Genomic DNA, 15106 nt, shown 5'->3' with positions numbered 1-15106 from the left:
AATTCCATCATACCACACTGGCTCTGAATGTTTCAGACATGCCTACAGAAGAATCTTTGCATTTCACTTTTTTGCAAAGATGTATGGTTTATTTTCCTGTTATAGCTTTTGTTAATTGTTGCTGTCAAATTAATATTGAACACATGATGGTAGACAATCTATGAGTTCTTGAAGACCATGAATAGTACTTTTTTTGTATATATTGTTATGGCTAATAGTGAATTTCCAGAGTAAACAGTACTTGGAAAAAGTGGTATTTTATTTTGGAAGAAAAGGGTTTTAGCCAGATGCTTTATGTTCTGAATGGATTATTTTTCTGTTATGATAGACACATTGCTTTCATAAAAGTCTACAGTTAAGATTTTTGGATAAACAACGCAAGAGGCTGTGGAAAGTAACACTAAAATTATTGTTTTGTTCTCGTTCCCCATTTCTCAACTTACTTTTCCATTGTGGCAGCGGGAATGAAGATCAGCTTGTCTCCACATCCTCTGTCACTCAATCCCTAGAGTGCATGTCAGTGATTTCCAATGTGGCTTTCAGCCATGGATGCCACAGAGCCCACCAATGTGTTTCCTTGAGTCTACTTTCTTCTTCCTCAGAACACCAAATAATCCTAGCTGTCTTTTACCTCACTGGAATACCATGGTTATTCCATAGAGGCAGCCACCTCTGATTGCCTCTTGCCTACAGGGTTGCCATAGGTCAGTTGTGGCTTGATAGCAAAAATAATTAAATAGTTCAAGTGTGGGGAGTTCCAGGCCCATCAGTAGTGCCTAGATATTTTCTGGTCAGATTCAGTCAGTGCATTTGGACAAAAATTAGAATATAAGAAGGTCAGAATCATACAGCCCAAAGTGTTATCTGCTCTCATAGTGGCCATTCTAGGGTTACCTAGTCTGTGTGGGAAAATACCTGGAGACTTTGGGGGTGAATCCTGGAGAGGGCGGGTTTGGGGAGGGGGGGGGATTAGCATGGTACAATGCCATAGAGTAAACCATTCAAATCAGCCGTTTTCTCCAGGGGAGCTGATCTCTGCCAGCTGGAGATCAGTTGTAAAAGAAGGAGATATCCAGGCTCCACCTGGAGGCTGGCAACCCTAGGCCAAGCAGATGTGTCTAGGAAATCTACAAACAGGATATTGCCTTGGCACAGATACACACTGAACCTGGAGGTTCGCCTGCTTTCTCTTACTACTCTCACACAGACACATGCACAACAGCCATTCACAGATTTGTTGTGCATGAATTTGCCCTTCCCCTTTAAAGCCATCTGGAACAAGTCCTATGACATAATTTATTCCAATCACACTGAAGAAAGGCCATGCAGAGGTGTAGCCTCTGCTTTGCATGCAGAAGGCCCAGGTTTGATTTCCAGTTTTTAAAACGATGACAAGAAAGATGGACCTTCACCTTCAGACCCTGGGCAGCCACTGCCAGTCAGAGCAGGCAATTCTGATCTGGATGGTTTGACTTGGTGTAAGGCAGCTGAATATGACCTGCGGTATTAAAAACTGGACCCAACCCAGACTATCACAGGCAGCCCTTCATTTCAGTCACTTAATTGAGGCTGCTGCTCATTTCGTGCAGGGGACAGTGAGAAGTGAGATAAGACTGCTTTGGGGTTTATTCCACAGGAGCCGCCAGGCAGAATCCGGCGTTTGCTAATTGGGGTCTTTTTCAAGCCCTTCGGCTGCCTCGGGTGGACACGCCAGCGCCCCTACCGCCCGCGAGCGGCATTGCTCCTTTTCCCACAGCAGCGCCTCTGGCCGCGGGAGGGAGAAGGAGCGAGCGAGCGAGCGAGTGAAGGGGAGGGCGGGGGGCGCTCTGCTGTTGCTGCCGCTCGTGGACGTCTCGCAGGAGCCAGGATTAGCAACACGCCGGAGGCCTCGGCAGTTCATTTTACGGCGCGCTTGACTGGGAGTGCCGGCAAGAGGAATCTCTGCTGCGCCTTCCCCGCCGCCGCCGCCTCGCATCTCTCCCCAACCTGCTGCTGCTGGGGACTCACCGGGGCTGTTCTTTGCTTCGAGCCCCCCTTTCCTCCTCCCGCCAAATGGATTTATCCTTGAGGCTCCTCATTCTCTGCTGGCTTTACCTGGAAGCTTCAGGGGAGTTTGACGGAAGGTAGGCAGCAGCTCGGGGGCCGCTTCGGGAGGGCGGGGGACGTTGTTGTGCTCGTGCCCCCCCCCGGGGGAGGACTCCGCTTGCCCGTGGGAAACTCCTTCACCTTGCGTTGACGCAGTCGCTTGAAGTTTCGCTTTGGGGAACCCGAATTAGGCACAAGGGGAGGGGAGGGGGGCTGGAATGAGGCTTTGAGCACTTTGGGGAGAAGCGGCGGCGGGGAAGAGTGCGAAGCTCTCACTTTGCAAACACTCGGCTGCGGGAAAGAAGAAGGGCGCTGCGTTGGGGCAGGCGACGGAAACACCTGTAAATCTGTGGAGGGCAGCGGAGCCTCATCAACATCGTGAAGGGGGAGAGACGGGGGGGGGGGACTTAGATAGGTATTGGTTTCCCTCCCCCCCCCCACCTCACGTTGTTGCAAACTCTTCTTGCAAACTCGAGATGCGCCTTCAAAAACACACTTGCTGCTTGACCCTGCCGTGCGTTGCCTTCGGAGGAACTGGAGGAGGCGCCCAGTTCAGCGTGTCTAGGGTTTCAGCCTTCACACGGATTAGGGATTTCTTTCCACCTGCCCTGTTGGACTCTCGACTTGGGCGCGTTAAAGCCTGGTGCGCGGTGTGTGTGTGTGTGTGGTTTTTTGCCACTTTGCCAAAGTGCGGGCTGAGGTGGGGATTTTCGTCCGCATGGGGGGGAGGGGTTGCGATGAGTGTGGACCCCGGAGTCAGGCAGTCGCGACTCTTGAATGACAAGGAGCCCAAAGGTACGGTCTGATTTTGTCATAGTTGGGCATGCCCTGACTGTGTTAAGGCGATTTTTTCCCTTTCACTAAACTCTGAAAACATATCGAAAAGAGCTGTATGTGGAGGATCTGCCTCTGGGGTGGCAACACTTTCCCTTTCATTCACAGAGAAACGATGCCATTTTTAAAAATGCAGCCTCCACAACTCATATTTACAGTACCTGTGTGGCAGGCTGTATGTGGAAGGGGTCAGGACCATGCCCGCCAGAGTGACAACAGTTTGCTTGGTTAAATTATTTTATTAACAATGAACCTGGGAATGCTTGTAATCCTGACAACTCTTCTCTATGTGAATGTTTTCCACAGATGTTTACATAAATCTCAAATCTATATCTTAAAACCAAAATTAATCAGAAAAGATGTAAAGCTTAAGACTAGGCTGAATTCCACCATACATATTTCAGTTGTACGAAGATCTGAGAGATACAAGCTTTGACAGGTTTAGGCAACCCAAAATTCTTTTAAACTCTGTTGCTCAGTCGCTACACCCACTCAGCTTACTTGCTGCTGCTCTTTGACTATATATTATTTCTGTGGAATTCATCATCTGCATCATGGATGCTTTGACCTTTGATAGAAAGCCAGCCAGTTCCATTTCAAATGCATGAAGAACTGGTTGCATTTGCAAAGGTGTTTCCGTTTTTGGAGGCTGCAGAGCAAGCTGGGATGATGAGCAAGTCAAACCTGGAGGTGTTTGTTGCTTTCCAAGGGAATCAATCAGTGCTCTGTTATCCTCCAAGCCGATAACGGGATGCACACCTGGAAATCTTGCCTTATGTGTAGCCTGCAAAATGATTTGGTGAGTGCCTCATAAACATTTTATGAGGACACCTGGGGATGGTAAACCAAACCTCCTCTTGTATACAGTTTGGCAGAAGTTGATGTAATCAGCTTTCCTAGATTCTGGAAGTAGGTTTCCAAATGCATCTGCTGTGCAAAAGTCCACTCTCGTTTGTGTGTGTATGGAGAGAGGTGTTTACTGCCTATGAGCATGTATGCTCAAGAGTGCAGTCCTGTACAGAGTTACTGAAATCTAGATAAATAGGATTAGAATGGAATAACAGCACATAGGATCACACATCCAGTGACTCAACCAAATGACTGGGAAGAATACTGGCCTGGGAGAGCTTGTTCTATTCCCTGTAATTCTGTCAAAGTGTGAGAAGCAGGGTAAAAATGCTTAAAATTATAAGGGTGATTTTATCGCAGATTGGGGCAAACTTTGTAACATGGCTGATTGCTATGGCTTTATCTAGGACTAGGGATGCCAGGCTACCTGGCACACCCATGAGGTTGTGGGGGGCAGAATTATGGCTGGACATGATGTTGCCCTATGGTTGTGATATTACTATAGAGTCTCTAGAGCATCGGTTGATGTAATGTCCAGTGTTTTGCCCGGATATAACATTAGCATATTGTGCAACATCATTTCTGCATCTCTCCCCACCCCCCATTCTCCTGCGGGCTCCAGAGGTGAGGGTGAGCAGGGGCACCATTGGTGGGAGAATGTCTGTCCAAAGCAGGCACTTGGTATCCCTGTCTAGGAGTAAAGTCTTTGCTCTTTGCTATGTGTTAGAGGAATGCCAAGCTGTCAGAAATAATCTCTGCAGCATCATGTATACACTGTGCATGTAGGGGATCCACTAATGGGAGGTACGTACATGAATCCCTTCTGTTCTTCCATCCTGATGTGGTTCTACTCATGCACAATGGTAGATGTGAGTAGCTACATCAGGATGAAGATGCACATCTGAAAGTTCATCTTACTGACAGTATGTGTAGGCGATATTTGTATTAGAATGTGTTTTCAAATTAGAATGAACATTAGGTTGCATATATAAAGGCATATCTGATTTGTTCCTGCGATAGCTAATCTAACTAGAGATGCTGGGTTAGATATGGTAAAACAACCTGTATAGAAACCTCCTTTCTTTGACTGCACATTGTGAATGATGCAGCTGTGTGACTGAGTCATATGCATTTGTGTATAGATTGCTGGGGCTTATGCAGTAATGGAAGTTCCTGTGCCATCTCTCTGTTGTGTTCCAATTGATTCTTATTACTTCAAAATCAAACAGATCTACCAGAAGGCTTGCCTTTGGAAAAATACACTTAATATATGAATCCTATCCCATAAACTGATGATTTATAAGGCAGAAGTTGATGACTTCAGCATGGACTTGGTGAAACAGTACGCTGAGAAGATTGCATCTCAAGTTTAAACATGAACCCACATTTAGTGAACTGTGGAAGCGAATGCTGAAAAGCAGGAATGTGTGTGTAATTGGTGCTGCTATAACGTGTCACAGTGTGATGAAAAATGTTAAATGAGGGAGTCGTTCGTGCAGAATTCAGAAAGACTGAGCAGGATCATTTATGGGCAGTCTTTATTTGCACTTTTCTTCATTTGTTTTGGCATCTATTCCACGTGGACTCTTAGTACTATTTTGCTTAGATAATTATATTTTTATCACGCCTTTTATCACGACTGCACGCCTTTTAAATGCCTTCCTTCCATTGAGAAAATGGAGGATGGGGGCACTTTCTTTTATATTCTCATAGAATTGGACCCTCTGGTCCAATCTTTTTTAAACTTGGGTTGTTGTTTTTTAGGAGAGCTACCAGATGCTATGCTGAAAATTTAGTGCCTCTACGTCAAAGAACAGCCCCAGAGCCCCAGATATCCATGGATCAATTCTCTATTATACCCTACGGAGACTTATCTCCATAGGGTATAATGGAGTGCTCAGCAAACATTCTCCCCCCCTCCCCGCTTTCTGATAACCCTAAAGTGGGGGGAGGGCCTCCAAACCAGGAGATCCCCTGCCCACAATTGGGGATTGGCAACCCTAGTGCAAGTACAAATGTTGTGGCTCCCTGTCCCTTCTTTTGGGTATTGTCTAATCATCAGATACGCCATCAACAAAATAATTATCCTTTCTTTTTAAACAGCTTAAAGCAAGCACTGTACTTTTTAAAAAACTCAGAACAAAAACACATACCCACCTATAAGACAAATACAAAGCCCTGTATAGCCTGGGACTGACATACCTTAAGGACCACCTCCTCCCCTACAAGCCTGTCAGCGGTCATCTTCTGAGGCCCTGCTTCAGTTGCTCTCACCATCTAGTTTGTTAGTTGAGCCAGTTCGGTGTAATGGTTAAGTGCACAGACTGTAATCTGAAGAACCAGGTTTTATTCCCCACTCTTCTGCATGCACCTGCTGAGTGACCTTGGGTCAGCAACAGTTCTCTCAGGGCTCTCAAGAGTAGTTCTAGAAAGAGTCTCAGCCCCACCTACCTCACAAGGTGCCTCTTGTGGGGAGAGGAAGGGAAAGGAGATTGTAAACTACTTTGAGGCAGGGTATAAATCCAATCTTCTTCTATGGCTAAATGGGGGCAACCCAAGGAATGGCTTTCTCAGTTGTGGCATCAAAACTACAAAAATGTTACAAAACCCCCCTCCAGTGTCTTCCACCAGCAGTTGAAGACTTCTTTTGTTTTGTTTGGTGTATCCCCAGTAATGGTTATTGGTTTCCTCCCTGGCTCTGGGGCTGTATGCTTTAGTGTCTGATGACCCTGAAGCGAGGGGAGGGCCTCCAAACCAGGAGATCCCCTGCCCCCACCTGGGGATTGGCAATCCTATACAGGCCTCAGTTGTTGTACTGACTGTTGTTCTGAGCTGCCGGAATTTTCCCCCCCAGACTTAGGATGCTGGTAGAAGTCCAGCCTGGCTTGTTGTCAGTAGCCTCAACTTTGCCTGCATTGTATCATAGCTTGATTATGAGTTGAAGCTGATCTGTGTAATAAGACATTCTAAACATGGAAGTGAAAATGGAAAAGTCACTGTAGGGATCTTGCAGACTTCACCAAGATAGTATTGCCTATGCCAGGAAATGGTCCATGATAACATCATGAACCTGTAGCTCCCCAAGATGAGAATGAATTATCAGAAAACTGGTTCACACATGGCAGGGGAATAAACAGCAGGGTCACAGCTGTCATGTGCAACAGCTTCTACATGGTCTGGATTTCATGCAGCCTCCTGGTCAGGGTGCCTATTGTGTGACTCTGTCCTAAGAGGAAAGTTAAAAGCATGGCAGAGATTCCTTTCTTACGAGGAAAGGCAGAGAGAACTGGGTATGTTTATCTAAGAAGAGATAATAAAGGGATATTTTAGGAAACTAAACCATTTAAGTGGATGTCAGGACAAAAGAAGTCGAGGAGAGGATGAGGAATACTAGATTTAAAACGTAAGACAGATTTATCTTAAACATGGGCAGGGGTGCCCTTTGTATCTAGAGTCCAGGTAATACTAATATTTAAATAACTTAGTTATCTTTGTATGCTAATAGCATTGCACTTAAGTTCATTTAAATTAAGTAGAATTACATCTATGATGCACCTATCCATGCTCGATGTTACATTCAATGAGCAGTAAACATGCATACCTGAAATGGTCCCGAGTCTGTTGCAAGAGGGGTTCATCGCAATGGAATGAGCTATCCAGAGTGACTGTGGGATCTCTTTTTATAGAGGTTTTCAACAAAAATGTTGGATGGGACAAAAACATAGGAGCAGACTTTGGGGGACTGGGCTTGGTGGGTTCTTCCAGTCACTGTCCTTTGCTTATTCTGTTTCAAATTCATTGCACAGGTGGCCCAGGCAGATATTTTCTACAACTGGACTGTGCCGTTTTGGAAGCCGTGTGGACTGCTGCTGGGGCTGGGTCCGCCATTCGTGGGGCCAATGCCAACGTGAGTATCGCCACTGCTGGGGCTTTGAGCCATTCAGATTGGGGCTTATAACCTATCTCTTAATGGCTTTCACATAATCATAAACACTCACATGATGCAGAGCTTGTGATGTGTATGGGGCCTTTGCTTCTATCAAGAAGGACACTGGCAGGTTAAAGATCCTATGCATTTTAAACTTGAGACGGCCACATCATTGTTCTAATATGAACCATAACTTATACCAAGTCCGTAGGCCCTTGTAGCTCAGAATTGTCTTCCTTCAGTATGGCAGAAGGTGTCCAAAGAAAAGCCTTTAACCAGACCTGCTACCTGATATACTGTAGCTGCTGGGAAGTTAACCTGGGACCTTCTGTGTGCAAACCAGGTGCTTGAACATTGAGCCATGACCTTTGCTACTGGTAGGACTACAAGTCACAGCAATGAAATACTATGTTTAAACAAAAAGTAATCATTTCAATAATACTTTTGATTACTTTTTTCAGATGGGATAGTTCATTTACCCCCCACAATGTGTAACTTCTTTTATGTTTTCAAATTCTTTTTTAAAAAGTAAAAAAATTAGCATCTCAAGCAAGTTAGTGGAATTGTTGTTCTGTACAAAATTTGTAGTCCTCATTGGAAATTTGATCCCAAAAAGTTTTCCAAATTCCAAGCAATATTAAGGGAAAGTATTTTAAAAACACTAATTATCTTCCTGTATTTAACCTGACAGTGTCTTGTCTTGTATCCATATATTAATAACATCTCTTACTTTTTCATTATCTTATCAACTTCTTCAAGCACTTGAAAATAGCTTTTAAATGCAGCCCAGGAAGTGCTGGGAATGCAGAAATATTGGCTTTCAGGGTCAAACCAGCCAAGAAGCTGGAAGATTCATGAATGGGTTACAAGTGCATTATAAAATTAAGTAACAACACTGGTGGTCCGTAATTTGAGTTGGGTCTATAAGATGGGGAGGGTACCTTCAATACCTCCAACCTCAGCTGACCCCTGTAGGTGCCACGCTAGGGTTCATTTTATGGAAAATGGCATAGGGGGGAATCGGAATTCCCTCTTTCTCTGTTGTGATCTAAATCATCCCTACAGCTGCTAGTTAGTGATCAAAAAATAGAATTTATTCACAGCTCTGCCAAGGCCTTATGTGGTTTAAAGTAGAATTTAGACTAGAGTTTCTCTGCCCAGGATTACAGTGATGTCTGTTACAGGCACAAATCCTGGGGAGATTTACCTGTGTTTATGTTAGTCGACACGCATATTTGTGTGAATGTGTGCAAGATTAGATCCATGATTTATAGATTCCAAAATGGAAAGAAACAGGTGCAACTGAAAAAAAATCTGCCACATTATAGATGGTAAACCACACAGATTTCTGTACAAGCAGAAGATTTCTGTACAAGCATTTCGTCAAACCTCAATCTGTCATCAGTTGCGTGATGGAATGCAGTTGGTTCCTGTGTGACATAAGTACTCGTATGCTGGCACAAATCTGCTTCTTTCGTGCCCAAAATAAACGTTGTTTCTTGGTTCTGTTGATTGATGTTTGGCAGTTGACTTGAATAAAATTGGCATTTAACTCCTGTACTCTGAATATGAACAGACAGAATCCAGCCAAAGTTAAGCATGTCTGGCCGCAATTGATTTTCCTAGGAATACAAAGTGGGACTTACCTCTATCCAGAGCTGCTTAGGAGGCATCCCTCTGTGACCCGTAGCGGTTTAGCGACACTTCCCTGAGCTTGGGACTGAATGACCTGGGTCAGATATATAGCGAGAAGGATATCATTCAGCCAACTTAAGTCACCTACTCCTGGATGTCATTGAGTTTCTGGAAGCTGAGGAAAAAGAGGCCTTTAATCAGCATGTTCTTGAGAGCATTCCAGCAGGCGTGCTATTCCTATGGGAGAGCATCTAGCAGAAATTACTAATAGTTCAGGGGCCCCTGTTTTGATATTAGATCATTTTATCCAGTTCTCTGGCAGATGAGCTGAAGGGTCTTTTGAGAGAATGAATAGCAGTTACTAGCCCAATCTCATCAGAGCTTGGAAGCTAAGCAGGGTCAGCCACTTGGATGGGGGAAGACCACCAAGAAAGACAGCAGTTGCAGTGGGAGGTAATGGCAAAGCACCTGAGCTTGTCCCTTGCCTGGAATGCCCAGTGGTCCTAGGGTTTACATGAGTTGCTTGCAACTTGCCAGCACACAATTCATTTCTAAAATTGGAGTTTCTGAGGGTGATGGCTTCATTTGCAAGAGGCTGGATGTCCACTGCCACAATTTTGAGGACAAATTTAGGCTGAGCATAGCTGTTTTCATGAGGAAAAGGTCTTGCTGTTATGGTTTAGTTTGGAAAGCAGAGGCAAATGAATATGCTTCCCCTCACCTAAACTGAAAAATTCATGTTTGAATAGATTGTCCTCTAATCAGAAGAAGATTATCCAGCCTCCTCATTTGCCTTCAACAAGGGCTTAATTTGCAATACATGCACATACCTACATCCTGAGTGGCTGTTAAAGACAAATGAAAAAAAGCTTATACCTGTAACCTAGATTTCATTCAAAAAATCCAGATAGAATTTCTTTTGGTATCAGAATCTCACACAAATGTAAGCAAGCAGGTCGGTGTTAAGGCGATGAACACGTAATATTATGTGAAATTGTCAATATCTTGGCTGAATCAAAGTGTCTGCAGTTGGTACTTTCTGTCAGCATGTTTTCCTCTGTACACAAAACATCTCATTTGGGTGGGGGGTTTTTTGGTATTTTTTGTTTTTGTTTTTTTCAATAGTAGTGGTCAGAAGGATGCATAAGTTTTGTATGCTTACAGTAAGAAAACATAATGCAGGAAGCATCGCCCTTGATGTGAAACAGCTACATCTGCCCTCAGTGGTACCAACACGTAATGCCAGAAAAAAATATGAGCATGTGCAGACACACATATATACACACAGAAATCAAAATAGCAGATCCTCTTAGAGCAGCTGGTCAAAGAAGTTGTGAGCTAAAAAGGGGAACAGTGATGGCTTTTTAAAGGGATATTTTGTGAGCTTCCAGCACACTCTGTTTGCCTGGAAAAAACATTCAGTGGTACTGTAGTTCTCAAGTTTTAACAAGAGCTAGGAGAGACAATAGCAGATCCAGAATCGTCCCAGAGACCAGTTTCATGACAAATTATAGAGTGCTATGGAATTTTAAAACCTCACCCTACATTGCAAAACTTGTGTTCTGTTTTTCTGTCCATGTACAGCCTATTTGAAGCATTAACATCAGTACAGGGGACAAAAATATGCTTTATATAAGAAGAAGGGCATGGACTACTGCCATTGTACTTCACTTTGTATCAGTTGATGTATAGAGCTCAGGACATCCAAGTGGGAATTGTCTTTTCATAGTGAACATTCAAGATATGCCTGATTGCTTCATTTTTGTGTACAGCAAGCATAAAATGCGATGCATCATGCTAAAGTTAATGTGCAACCATTGCTCTATTGACCAAATACCTACTGTGCTATGGGATGGAAAAACTTCTGCATTCACTGGGTTGGGAGCACTGAACACACCCATAGATGTTTATAAATTTCCCTTGTAGATTCTGCCTGGTATCAGTATACATAGTCCATGTTTCCAATCTGTCTTCCTCAGCCAGATGCCTCTGCGAGAAGCCAGGCAAGATCGTGGCTTACAACTCCTTAGAGAAACCCTGCTTTCTGATAGCTTGTAGCCTACTCTTTCTTTAACTGTAATTTTGTACCAGCTGCTCTTTGTGTGATGTGTCCCAAAACATACTGTGAACAGCTGGTGCAGTCAGCATCTCATCCTGAGTAGTATCCTTAATTATTAGTGCTTTGCTTCCTGGTGTATTATGGGAAGCTCAAGGCTTAATTTTTCCTCAGCATCCCTTGTGATGCCTAAGCAGGCATGAAAACACTGGCCTCCAAGGCTGCATTCAGACATCAGGTTTAACCATGCTTTAAAAAAAAAATTGTATGACTCCAGCTCATGCTGTTCATGGCTTCTCCCTTGAGCTTCCTCCTTTCTTGTCTGGAGCATAATCAAGGAATAGTGGTTTTAAGACTATTTCTAGTATTCCTTTGGCATACATATACAGGAGCATGGCTTATCTGCTGTCTTTTGCTCCAATGCCTTGCACAGAATCCAGGTGAAACAGGGAAAAAGAAGAAAACAGCCCAATTGCAATAGGAGCTGTATAATGCAGATATTCTTCATTCTTGCTGCAGCCTGAAAGGAAATCTTAGTGCAGTCATTAGGTAGCTTCTTGAGGTCAACGAAGTCAGATTTCAAAGACAGATCCTGCATTCTAGATATGGGGGAAATATTTATTAAGGAAGTCCAAGAGTCTTTTGGAAATGTAAATATTCCCAACACTGCTGGGACAGAGAATCTCTGAATAAACAATTCAAATATAGTTAAGAGTCTGTTTTATGGTGAAATATAGTTAAGAGTCTGAAATATAGTTAAGAGTCTGTTTTATGGTTGTCACCCTCCAGGTAGGACCTGGATATTTCCTTGAATGACCTGTGTACAGATGACACAGGTCAGTTATCCTGGAGAAAATGGCTGCTTTGGAGGATGGACTCCGTGGCATCACACCTTGCTGAGCTCCCTTCACAAACACCACTCTCTCCATTTTTCATCCCAGCCTGGAGTTGGCAACCGTAGATAATTTGGATTTCAAGCTATCAGTTTTTGGCAAATTTCTGACTATGGCTTAGTTAGCAATGGGAAACATGGTTCATTTCAACCAGAGCTTTTTTCCTGGGGGAACACAGTGGAATGGAGTTCCGGAACCTCTTTGTGCAAACAAAATTCTCAAAGAATGTTTAAAAGTTCACAAGGGCCCCCGTGTGTTTCTCTTTCATTTGCCTCTTAGTTCTGATGCCTCTTTTTCCAGGAAAAAAGCCCTGATTCAAGCCCAAGGCTTGAATTCAGCAGGAGCTCACAGGAGCACAACTCCTGAGCCTCCCACCAGGGTCTGCATGCAGTGGGGAGTTCTCTCCCTGCTGCACACAGATCCCAGGGCATACGCAAATGAGATGTGCTACTGAGCTCCTGCACCTTTTTCCCTGCAAAATGACCCTTGATTTCAACAGTGGTTAGTTTGTGAAACCAGGACTTTGCTTACAAATAATTGCTTAGATCCTGGTTTGCCTTGATAGATTTTTATTTCATTGCGTCTGCTTTTTCACCCATCTCCCATACAGAGACCCAGTCAATATCTGAGCCTCCCTTGTGTGCAAGGGAGCCTCCAGGGAAGAAACCAGGCTCTTCATATTCATATATCATGTGAAATAATTGTTAAAACTGATAATGATGGTGATGATAGTAGTAGTAATAGTAGTTGGTTTTAATACCTTGCTTTTCATTACTTGAAGGAGTCTCAAAGTGGATTACAATTTCCTTTCCCCACAACAGACACCAGTAAGTGGGGCTGAGAGAGCTCTGAGAGAACTGTGACTGGCCAAAGGTCATCCAGCTTCATGTGGATAAGTGAGGAATCAAACCCAGTTCTCCAGATTAGAATCTGCTGCTCTTAACCATTGCACCAAGCTGATGCTATACCAATGTAATACCATAATTTTATAGCTGACCTACCCAAATGAACAACAATTGGTTTAATTAAAACATAGTGTTCTGTGACATTTGAACCAAACAGTTACCTGACTTTCTCTAGAAACAAGTCTGTGTTTGTCTCAGCACAGAAATTGTCTGTCTTTGGAAATAAGTTCTTGGGTGTGACAGATGCTGAAGATGAACTATCAGTTTTCCATACCAGAGTACAGAATATCACAAGAGTCAATTAACATGCCACAGCACTAAATCTGGGTGAAGTGTCAGCTCTTTTATGAAAATATATAGCACAGTTTATACTTGAATTTAATTCCCCTACATAACTAAAGAGGAAGGGCAACCATCATTTCCAAGTCTTGTTATAAAAGGTGTCATAATCGTGGATTGCTCTACCTTGACTTGACTTACGTGGATTCAACTTTATGCATCTCTCTTGTGTTCTAATTCGGTTTTGGCTGCCTCTGTGGAATATACTGGGATTTGATCTTCCTTTTGCTACTTCCAGTAAAGCGAACACTTGGCTTAAGAACAAAATATGTGTAAATTCCAGACTCGTTACATGTTATCTCTAAAGATTGTCAGCCACAGCTGGTTAAAAGAAGATGGACATCAGCAGCTGTATGCATGTCTCCATTGTGGTTGCCAGCCTCCAGGAGGGACCTGGAGAACTCCCTGTATTACAGTGGCTCTCTAGACTATCAAGATCAGTTCACCTAGAGAAAATGGCAGCTTTGGAGGGTGGACCCCAAACCTCCCTTCCCCCCAAGCTCCAGGTATTTTCCAACCCAGAGCTGGCAATCCTAGTCTCCATTATGAGCACCTGTCTTATCCTGAAATTTTTCCGAGGGAAATAGCTAGATCCTGTTAGGTTCCAGACTTGCCTAATCACTATTCACAGTCATATAGCTGTGGATTGTTTTATCTGCTTTGATTATGAACAAATGTCTATGAAGGTGAGTACCAGTCTGATTCCTGTGCCCTGTTGTTGGCCACTCAGAGGAGCTGGTTGGCCACTGTGTGAGACAGAATCCTGGACTAGATGGACTATAGGTCTGATCCAGCAGGGCTCTTCTTATGTTCAGTGAATAAAAAGGGTACTTCTGATTATGTACAACAATGATGCCCACCAATGGGTTTTGGTTTCTTGGCACCCATTTGCTTCTTCCCAAAGCAAACAGCTATTTTTTTTTTTTACTTTTCTCCACCTCACTGGAGTATATGTTACTTCAGGACCCAGTGGCATCAAGATTCACCAATATGGAAATTATAGGAGAATACATGGCTTAGAACCTCTGAACATTTTGGAACTATGTCTCTATGGCAGCCATTTTGTGATTGCGCTCTGCCCTTTCTCACAATTTTAGTAGTGCCACAAGTTCAGTGAGGTTTCTAACTCCTGATATACATGCATTTAGCCAGCCTTTGTAAATCTGGGTTTAAATGTCATATTATCTAGTTCAGTATCTCCTTTTTTTGCAGACAGGAAAATTGATACCCAGCATTCTTTTAAAAAACCCAACGAATTTAGCTGTGGGTACAGTCCGGTACTTTCTAAAGTCATGGTAAATCTTCCATTGCTTTTTAATGGAAGTTTCACAATGCGAGGTAACTAAGGTAAACAGCATTCAAGCAATAATGAATCATCGAGGCTAGAAATCAGTGCCCATCAGAGTGCCTAATTTGCCGTTTCTGCCTTTATGTGGCTCATTAATTTCACCTCCATTGAATAGCACCTGCTGATAGCTTAGTAGACTGCCATGATATATATATATATATCTGAGGAGCAGTTATGACATTATACCTTTGCCCTGCTTTTCAAAATTGGCTTCCAAATGTGTTTAGAGTTATA

The 15106-nt window shown here is 43.4% G+C and overlaps 1 protein-coding gene across 10 annotated transcripts in view; it reads left to right on the top strand.

Moving 5' to 3' along the window:
• The first annotated feature begins 1905 nt into the window (after positions 1-1905).
• NPNT (nephronectin) overlaps positions 1906-15106 on the top strand; it is an 80900-nt gene continuing 67699 nt past the window's right edge. For 8 of the 10 annotated variants that reach the window (XM_060246974.1, XM_060246976.1, XM_060246971.1 and 5 more), the window contains exons 1-2: positions 1997-2123; positions 7575-7675. In XM_060246974.1, the coding sequence (XP_060102957.1) occupies positions 2053-2123; positions 7575-7675 (172 nt within the window). In that variant the 5' untranslated portion in view covers positions 1997-2052. Of the gene's footprint in view, positions 2124-7574; positions 7676-15106 lie in introns of all 10 variants that reach the window. The other 2 variants (XM_060246978.1, XM_060246970.1) reach the window with 2 other exon arrangements.

The sequence above is a fragment of the Heteronotia binoei genome, chromosome 9, assembly GCF_032191835.1.
Source record: "Heteronotia binoei isolate CCM8104 ecotype False Entrance Well chromosome 9, APGP_CSIRO_Hbin_v1, whole genome shotgun sequence".
Classification (NCBI taxonomy): Eukaryota; Metazoa; Chordata; class Lepidosauria; order Squamata; family Gekkonidae; genus Heteronotia; species Heteronotia binoei.
The sequence above is the reverse complement of the archived record's forward strand: the minus strand, read 5'-3'. Positions and strand labels throughout refer to the sequence as shown.